This window comes from Erigeron canadensis, chromosome 8 (genome assembly GCF_010389155.1).
Source record: "Erigeron canadensis isolate Cc75 chromosome 8, C_canadensis_v1, whole genome shotgun sequence".
In the NCBI taxonomy this organism is placed as follows: domain Eukaryota; kingdom Viridiplantae; phylum Streptophyta; class Magnoliopsida; order Asterales; family Asteraceae; genus Erigeron; species Erigeron canadensis.
Window position 1 is genome coordinate 34,852,709 of NC_057768.1, and position 10,328 is coordinate 34,863,036.

The 10,328-nt window shown below is 34.7% G+C and overlaps 1 protein-coding gene and 1 pseudogene across 1 annotated transcript; both read right to left on the minus strand.

Moving 5' to 3' along the window:
* Positions 1-213: 213 nt before the first annotated feature.
* LOC122610699 lies at positions 214-1,823 on the minus strand (annotated as a pseudogene).
* LOC122578927 lies at positions 1,731-9,459 on the minus strand. The gene is made up of 7 exons (XM_043750979.1): positions 9,035-9,459; positions 7,042-8,910; positions 6,242-6,399; positions 5,024-5,774; positions 3,455-3,612; positions 2,141-2,802; positions 1,731-2,025 (listed from the first exon to the last, which is right to left on the minus strand). The coding sequence occupies exons 1-7, from the start codon at positions 9,285-9,287 to the stop codon at positions 1,827-1,829; spliced, it is 4,050 nt and encodes a 1,349-aa protein (XP_043606914.1). The 5' UTR covers positions 9,288-9,459; the 3' UTR covers positions 1,731-1,826.
* Between the last annotated feature and the right edge of the window lie 869 nt (positions 9,460-10,328).

Here is a 10,328-nt window from a genome sequence, read left to right on the forward strand (position 1 = left end):
TTTATTTCTAGCAAAATTTTAAAATTACGCTCTTTTTTTTTCAACAAACTTTAAATCTTTACATATGATACATAACATAATTGTCTTCAATTTTTGACAAATTTCAAAAGACAGTAATACACTATTTTTTTAACCTTTATGTGAAAATGAATTTTGTATCACAATGACGAATATACATTATTATTAAAGCTTTTTTTGTAAAAAATGATTTCATATCATAAAGACAGATATTTGAAGGCAAATTCATATTGTATATTTTCACAATCATAATTTTACAGAAAATTATGTCAAGCGATCTATTTTTCATACTGCACCAATTGCTCACAAGTTTTCATACCACTGGTGCCACCAAGCACGAACACAGAATGTGTTCGGCCAATTCACACCCATCATAGCACATCTCGGAACCCCTGAGTAACAATTACATGCTTGAAAGGGCACCGAAGTAGGAACTCGATTCATCATAGCTCTCCACGTGAACACATTACCCTTCTTTTAGCCCATTTGAATACAAAACTATCATTGAAGTATTTATCTCTTAACATTGCCGTTTTGACCCCTTTAACCATGAACTTCGCTGCCATTATCATCCAACCAAACCCAACCATCTGTCTTTGGCTATAAGCTCACATTTTTCACTATTTCCAAGAGTACACCCAGCACGACCAGTTTCTCCCTTCCTTGAGGAAGCCTCGTCCGATCCCAAGAAATCTATTTCCCTATTCTTTCATGTTTCTAGCACTTTTTATCTTATCAAGCTTGAACAAATGTGGAAATTTATCCTTTAGTGGCTGGGTTGGGTTCAACCCAAAAACGAATACCCCAACCGTTACCAACCAGGCCTCTAAACAGTTGGTTCAGCAACGTCCCAGACACTTTAATCTTTTCAATTGTTTTGAGCATCGGGTTCCACACCCCAGGTACTGTATTTTTATAGGGGTAACATCCATTAAAAAAGATTTGAAAAACGAAACAAACATACCATAAATTACAGACTACAATATACGGAGTAATTCACTTAAATTGTAAGTAGATCGGACCCAAGTCAAATATAATCTTCATCGCTCACTTTCTTTAATCATAACACAAATTTCAGACTCCGATATAATTCACTTACAATTCTATCATCCCATTATCCCTCTGAACTTTGAGAATCACTGTATCATTTGAAGTACGTTGTTGTATTCTTATTTGACCGATCTGATAAGTCTGATCCAAAGCCTGTTGATTCAAAACCCCGATCTTAATTCCACTCCAGGACGCTGTTGTTGTTGCTGCTGATGCTGATGTAGTGAATGACTAATATCATGAGAATGATTAGGATTTCCTATCTGACCCATTTTAGTCCTAGGCAAATCAAACCCGGAAAATGCAATCTTTTGTTGCAAATAGTTTGAACTATCAATACTAACACCCAAGTTGTTAGCAGTTGTAGATGACTGAAAACCAAATCCAGTAGTAGAAATAGCAGGACCAGGACCACCCATATGGAGGGGGCTACTTGTGGCGGGTCTAAGCATAGGCCAACTGCTGGTCCCACCATTTCCGTTACAATTACCTAACTCATCTATTTTTTGTTGTAATCCTACAGAAATAGATGCCTCATGTGACACTGCAACAGCCCCTGCTGTAGCTAAAGCAGAAGCTGGGATTGTACCTGGCTCAGCTTGTTGCAACAGCCACTGAATAGTTTCACCATAAAATTTGTGAGCAAGTTCTCTAGTTAGGTGATCAATTCTTGCAGCACATAAATCAGGCGCATATATATTAAATCTGCCTTCTACTTTTGTGTGTCTGTCTTCGTTTGAAGTGCGCTTTGGTGTTAACTATTTTGATACTCCAACTGATAACGAGTCTTGATGTTCTGTAATCTGGAAATCATTGATTTCGGTGAGTTCAATGTTTTTGTTGGTATCGTCCATGTTGTTGTTGTTGTTGTGTTGTTGAGGATGATCATGATCTTCTTGTTGTTGTTGTTGGTTTGAAGTTGAGCCTTTGGGGTCCACGGGGTTTAGTACAAATGTCCTACAAACCAAAAATAAAATTTATAATTAGTCCAAGTAAGACGAGTGTGTGGTACTACTTACCCACTGCACGAGGACCACATTGAGATCCCATTTCAACAACCGTATCAGCAAACCTGTTAGAAGATGGGACCCCCCTTTTAAAAAAGCCACCTGGCAGGGAATGATCCGGCATTCCTGTAAATAATGATGGGTATGGATCACATGCTTGACTTTGTCGGGAATGTGGTTGACCCCTGAGCAAGAAGTAAGGCCCAGGGTTATTCGTGTGAGGCATGGCTTCAGCAACAAGTCCACCATAAACATAGGGGCCATAAGAACCAGCTAAACCACCATGCACTGAGCTAGTTATGTTTGGGGGCAGTACAGGTGCACTAAATACAGATGAAGCGGAATAGGCTATGACATAATAACTATTAGGAAGGTTTTGGTCAAAGTAGCTACTGCAACTTGGTTGTGTCGATCGTTTAAATGGATGTATGCCATAGTGGTCATGGGGGTTCTGCTCATGTGACAAGTTTTCATGACTAAAACAAATACGTTTTGCTTGCTGCTGATTGTTCGGATCTTTTGAAAGGTCTGTTTCTTTTTCTTTCCTTTTTAGTGTTGACTTTTCTCCAGTCGACTTTAAATCTTGCTCATTTATTACTTTCTCCAGTTGTTCTAATTTTTCATTAATTTTCATGGCAGGAAGGAACTTTGAGGGATCAATCTTGTGAGTTTCCAAACATCCTCGTATGGATTTCAGATCAGATAACTGCTGTATTGTTGATGCATACTGAAAAGAAACCAACCACAAACACCAATTTCAGCCCATATACTTAATGAATATGTTGATTCAAGTTACATTTAATCTCCAAACAAAGCGAACAGAAAAATCAAGATATGTAGCTTTAACAAAAACGGGTCGAAAATTGTGCAAAGTGTATTTTAGTACATAGGATATCCTGAATAAGACTAGAGTATAAAGTTATTTTTATAATCATATTTGACATGTTCATTATTATTGAAAGGATGCCCTTTATTTTTGTTTTTCTTTGGTGTCGGTGGGTCGGAGGGGGTGGGACTTTGGGTCAAAAGTTACTTATGTTGACCCGTAGAAGACTCGTTACCGTAGAGAAAACAAGTCAATTTCATGAGAAACAAATTCGAGAAGGAAAAAAAGAAATTCATGGTTTGTATGAGATTAAATATTAAAGTGACTACTGACTAGACAATAGAACTTCTATATAAGAGATTAAGAGGTAGAATATAGGTTATCAATTGGATACTGTAGTGATGACACTGGACAAGTAAGTAAGTTCACATCAGTAGGTAAGTTCATATCAGTAGGTTACTAGAAGAAAAAAAAACTTTGGAACTGACAAGATAGTAAAGCACTAAAACTAAAGATTATACAGCGTTCGGTATTACAGATAAGCATAAATTACCACTTGTAAAGAAGATCCGCTCTGAATATCTTGAATTTTATTGTGTAGGAAAGTCAGCAATATGGTCTCAGGGTGGCACTTATCCTCCAACCCAAAAGTATAGGCAATATCAGCAGCTTCAATTTCAAGATTATTTTTCACCATCCAATCAATTACTTCTGAAACAGATAATTAACAAGACGAGTTCAGCCAACAGAAAAGGATATCTCTGTCTCAAAATAATTTTATGATGGCCAAGTACTAGTAGTTATAAATGTTTAGGGGTTGAAAAAGGTATCTGGTAACTCGGCAGATTCTCTTTTTCATAATTAGACCTCATACAGTCATACCTACTCAATTTTTTCAATAACTATTTTTAGTTTGCAGCTACTGTAGGCTTCACTTCGCTTTTTGCTTAGCTTTTACAAAAGAATAGTAAATATTTCCCAAATTGTGTGATGATCGCTTTTAAATATCAAATACTGTTAGTTTGTGTGTGCATGGTCAACAGAAAAATTTACAATGCCTTTTGTTTATTTAATCACACATTCAATTTTTCCTTCTCCAAGTACTAGCTTAAGATCTCTAATTTAATGATTCAGTTAGATCTAGATTTATTATCATATTTTTGACTTCTGATATCTTGAAAAGATGTATGTCATCTATAGTCTGCCATTACGACTACAGATAAACTAACAAAGAATTATTGATGCTTTGGTGTGATTTTAGCAGAATCTAGAAACTATGTACTAAAAGAGCATATCAACAAACAGGCTGGATGAAAGTTGTAAAGCTCTAAACGATTAAATATTATCTGCTACACCAAAACCAGGCTGGATATCACCAAAATGGATGGTCGTAAAGCAACGTATACACAGAAGTAGTCCATATAAAACGTTATTCCTGGTTTATTTAGTTGTTCCCATTGTTTTAATGGTACACAATAATATGTGAATGCAACCATGTTACTTTGTAAAAATGTGATACGAACTATTAGATTTGTGTTTCATGAGACTCTAGGGAGATGCACCAATCACGAAAGATATACGATAGATAGTAAATAAATACTGAGAAAAATATTCCTATTGAATGCTAACTTACTATTAGTATGATCAAAACTTAACTAACTACAGATGCAAAAGGATTTTACAGGTTCAAGTGCCTGTGATTTCTGTGTTTGTATCTGAAGTGCATAATCTAATTTAAAGTTTTTAAGCCTAGATACAAATTTTATACACCTTACACCTAACATGCTGCGTTTCTATAACTCAATTGTGTGTACTCCCCAAAATAAGGTCAACCTTTTTTTATATGGGTTGTTGGTTATGAGTTTCCAAAAGCGGCGTTCACGAATTGGTAGTAGCATGAAAAGTTAAATATAGAAATCCGAATTGTCCTGATACTATCTGAGTTTCCAGAAGCCGTCTTCAAGAATCTGGATTAGCTTGAAAAATAAAAAAGTACAAAAATCCGGATTGGCCTAAAACTATCATATTTATTCAAAGTAATAATAGTATGAGCATTTATTGAGCATGAAAGTCCCCATAAAAGAAATTAGCATATGTAAATAAGTCAACTTTGCTAACATACCTGGAAGTTTATGGATTAGAATAGTCGAATGACGAAGTGCATTGGATATTTCCTTCGCACTACTAGCCTTGATCAAATCTCTGAAATCCTCATTCGAGAAAACACCATCAGGAATCCCGAACCCACTGATAAACAGAAGCAATCCCTTGGCATCAATAGCTTCCATGCATATCAATCCACCTTCTTTGAGCATCCGTTTTCTCCAATCAATAGCAGCATTATTTGCATATTCTGCATCTTCTTTTGTGATCTTAATGCCATCACCGCTTATTATCACAAAACATTCCAAAATCAAAACTGAAGCCTGCCTTATCGCAATCTGCCGGTGCCCATCGCTAGAGTAGTATGCTCCACTACTTTGTAAGAAATACCTGCCAATGCTGTCTAATACAAGTTTCACAGGATTTCTAGCTAGCTTCAATGCCTTTGCGATTTCTTGATGCAGTGAGTTCATCTCAGAAATATGTGCCACTACATGCTTCTTCATTTTCTTGGCACTCATTTCCTTGCACAACAATTCTAACATGGCAATTGCGGGCTTCTTTGATACATCAATTTCATTTCCTTTTCTCTTTAGTGTTGACTTTTCTTCAGTCAACCTTAAATCTAGCTCATATATTACCTTCTCTAGTTGATCGATTTTTTCATTGATGTTGACGCTAGGAAGGAACTTTGAGGGATCAATCTTGTGAGTTTCCAAAACTCCTCGTATAGATTTCAGATCAGATAACTGTTGCATCGTTGCTGCATACTGAAAAGAAACCAACCACAAACACCAATTTTAGCCATATTCAACCCATATACATTGACCTGATACCACAGTAGACACGTTACAAGAAATGTTAGCCAAATGTTTCAGGTAACCTTTAATAACATGGGATAATTGAGTACATCCACATCATTCATCTCAATTTCTTGTAATTATGAAAATAAAAAAAGTTACTGAAACAAAGGTCAATTTCCATGAGAAAATAAACTACTGAAGGAAACAGAAATTTTCATGGTTTTTATATAGTCAAAATACTTAACTAAATGATAGAATTTCCATATAAGAGGTAGGATATAGGTTACCACTTGGATACTTTAGTAATGAAAATGGGCAAGTTAGTAAATACTTACTTAATTTATAAAATTTTTTTTTTTTTGCAATTGACAAAATAGTAAAGCACTAAAACTGAAGATAATAGAATGTTCGGTATCAGATATAATAAAGATTACCACTTGTAAAGAAGATCCGCTCTGAGTGTCTTTAATTTTATTGTGTAGGAATGTCATCAATATGGTCTCAGGGTGGCACTTATCCTCCAACCCGAAGGTATAGACCATATCAACAGCTACAATTTCAAGATTATTCTTCACCATCCAATCAATTATTTCTGAAACAGATTATTTACCAGACAAAAATTCAGTCAGCAAAAAGAATATATGTTTCTCAAAAGGGTCAAAAAACAAATGCTAGCTTACTAAATTAGTGTATGGTCAAAACTTATCTAACTATAGATGCAGAAGGGTTTTACAGATGCATGTGCAACTGTGATTTATGTATTTGTAACTAACCTGCATAATCTGGTTTACAGTTTAAATACTGCTTTTTAAGCAAAACGAAAAAAGTTAACTCCTCAGGCTCCAAATCCTAACCCCTAAGATGCTATGTTTCTATACCTCAAATTGTGTATAACTTGGTTTGCAAATCCAAAAAAAGAAGATAAACTTTTTTCCTTATGGGTGTTTATAAAAGTGGTGTTCAAGAATTGAGAGTAGAAAAAAAAAGTCAAAAAGTGTAAATTTGAATTGACCTTATGCTATGTGAGTTTCCGAAAGTGGCATTCAAGAATCTGGATTAGTATGTAAATCAAAATGTACAAACCCGAATTGGCCAAATACCATCAAGTTTATTCAATAAAATAACATCGCCTACGTAACAAGACTATGAGCATTTATTTAGCATGTTACGCCACAAAAATGAAAAGAAGCCAAGCCATTAACAGATATGAAGCAATCAAATTTTGCAAACAAACCTGGAAGTTTTGGGATAAGAATAGTAGAATGACAAAGTGCTTTGGATATTTCCTTCACATTACTAGCCCTGATCAAATCACTCAAATCCTTATTCGAGAAAACATCATCTGGAATCCCGAATCCACTGATAAACAGAAGCAATCCCCTGGCATCAACAGTCTCCATGTATATCAATCCACCTTCTTTAATCATCTGTTTTCTCCATTCAATTGCAGTATTCTCTGAGTATTCTCTATCTTCTTTTGTGATCTCAATGCCATCACCGCTTATCATTACAAAACATTCCAAAATCAAAACTGAAGCCTGCCTTACCGCAATGTTATGTTGCCTAGATTCCCGATAGCAGTATGCTCTATTGGTCTGTAAGAAAAACCTGCCAATGCTGTCTAATACAAGTTTTGCTGGATTTATAGCCAGCTTCAATGCCTTCGCGATTTCTTGATGGAGTGAGTTCATTTCAGAAATATTTGCCAGTACATGTTTCTTCATTGTATAGGCACGCATTTCTTTACACAGGTATTCTAACACGGCAATTGTGGGATTCTTTGATGCATCAATTTCATCAACTTTATTCGATACATCAATTTGTTCAGGCTTATTCCATACATCAAAATTTTCAGACTTATTTGACACATCAATTTTATCGGGCTTCTGTGATACATCAATTTCTTCAGGTTTATTTGACACATAAATTTCATTAGGCTTCTTTGGAATGTCAATTTCTTCAGGCTTATTCAATACATAAACTTCGTCAGGCTGAGTCAATACATCATTTTCTACAGGTTTCTTTGATGCATCAGTTTCTTTTAAAGGTTTCTTTAATACATCGATTTCTTCAGGCTTATTTGACACATCTATTTCATCGGGTTTCTTTGGAACATCAATTTCTCCAGGCTTACTCAATACATAAACTTCTTCAGACTGATTCAACACATCATTTTCTACGGGTTTCTTTGATGCATCAGTTTCTTCTAGAAGTATCTTTAATACATCAATTTCTTCAGGCTTATTCAATATATCAATTTCTATGAGTTTATTTGATGCATTGGTTTCTTCTTGAGCTTCCTTTAGTACATCACTTTCTTTAGGCCTATTCAATATATCATTTTCTACAAGTCTCTTTGATACTTCAGTTTCTTCTTGAGGTTCCTTTGATGCATCGAATTGAGCCGGCCTCTTGAAAGTATCATCTTCTGCATCCTTCTTTGACATTTCCCTTTCTTTAGTCTTGGTCAATATATCGATTTCTGCATCAGGTTTCCATAAGATATCACTTATTTCAGGCTTCATTGATACATCAATCTCTGCAGGCCTTTTCAAAGCTTCAGTTTTGTCATGCTTCTTCATTGATATACCGATTTCCTCATCCTTTTTCTTCTTCTTTAATACTGTATCGATTTCATCAGGCTTCTTCTTTGATACATCAATATCCCTATCCTTTTCCTTCAATATCTCGATTTCTTCATCCTCCTTTGATACATGAGTTTCTTCAAGCTTCCTCTTCTTATTCTTCTGCGCTACATCGGTTTCTGGATCCTCCTCATTGGATACATCAGTTCCCTCATCCTCCTTGGAATCATCGATTTCTCCTGCCTGCCCAAAACTCTTTCTTTTTTGAATAATATCTACTTCAATTATAGCATTACATTGACAATCCATATCCTCAATCATTATATCAATATCTTGTTCACTAACCAAAAGATCACTCTCCTTCTCCTCCTTCTTGTTCGACAAATCAATTCCGTCTAACTTATCATTACTTTCTTCTACAACATTCCCCAAATCATCATCATCATTATTATTTGCAACTGTCAACTGACCGTTACTTTTTTCCGTTCCGTTAGGGTTCTGTTCCGCGAATATCGGTTCTGTTACACGATTATTACCAGTTAACATTCACAGAATATAATTTAAAATTTAATTAAGTAGGTTTTAATTAACTTAATAATAATAATAATCATAACAAACCTAATAATAACAATAACTACTTACTAGTGGTAGTAGCATTAGTAGTAGTATCAAAGAGAAGAAGATGAGGTGGCAGTTGAGCGTCAATGGCGGAGCTAATGGAAGTAATATGATTACGCAAGTCATGAAAAAATGCTGATAATGCAGTTGATACGTCACTGAGTTCGTTGATTGAGTTTAAAATCTCCGGTGGTTGGAGGTTTGATTTTGATGGAGAAGAAGGTAAGAGTGAATTGAGAAGAGGAAGATTGGGGGATAATGTGGTTGTTGTATCCATGGGGGATGGATCATGGATGGATGGATCGGTTGGTTTGTTAACAATGGAGAAGACAGTGAATGATTGAATGAAGGAGAAGAAGAAGAGTGTTTGTTGACTTTTGAGTCTCTGATAAACAGTGAATGACACGGTGGGGCATACATTTCCGGTGATTGAAATTTCCGGTTTAAGTGTGTACTGTAGCTTATTATGATTTCTGTGGCTTAATAACTGTTCTCTAATGTCTCATATTATTTTTTCTACCAGAAATTAGTGCGTAAGCTTAACATGGTATAAACTATACAGTCCTCACTTATGCACATGACATGTTCATTTGGAAATTGATTTTTTTTTTTGAAAATTAAAAAATTGTATCAATACACATTATGATTTGACATTATGATTTGAATATTACACGTTGTGTTTTAATTTTGTTTTCTAAAAACATAATGTAGTTTTATTGTGTAATCTAAAAACACATTGCGTTAAGTTTTAAATCACAATATGTTTTTTATAACGCGTAAAAATCAGAAAATTGTTCAAACACACCGTGATATGAACTTAACACAATGTGTTTTATTAAAAAATATAAAAAAACACATTGTGTTAATTTCAGATCACAATGTGTTTTAGCCAGTAATCTAGTTTTCACGAAAATTATAGTTTTCAAATGATCACAACCCGATAAAATAATTGATAGTTTTACTTTATATTTAGTTTGTTACTAGATTTTAGACCCGTGTCCAACACTGGACACGGGATTTACGATATTATCAATATTAAATTTTCATACATTTAAGTCATAAAGACTTATAATTTTGAACAAATACGGTTTTAAGTGTTATATTTTGCAAGTTGTAGTACAATAATAATAGGTTCGTCACTGTCATTATTAGCCTAGACATATTGATGTAATTGTTTGTCGTAGTCATTCCACAAGGCACAAGCTATATATAATAATTTCTCCATTATAGAATATTTTGAAACCAGATGTACTCATAATGTGATATTATTGTGATAGATAATTAAGAATTAAAATATAAACATATTTGTGATCCTGTA

Bases quoted from the DNA above. Each gene is read 5' to 3' on its own strand.
- LOC122578927 (XM_043750979.1), bottom strand. From the start codon at position 9,287: ATGGATACAACAACCACATTATCCCCCAATCTTCCTCTTCTCAATTCA. The intron at 5,775-6,241 runs GTAATCTTTATT...GTTTCTTTTCAG, and splicing joins GCGGATCTTCTTTACAAGTG to TATGCAGCAACGATGCAACA. The intron at 2,803-3,454 runs GTAATTTATGCT...GTTTCTTTTCAG, and splicing joins GCGGATCTTCTTTACAAGTG to TATGCATCAACAATACAGCA.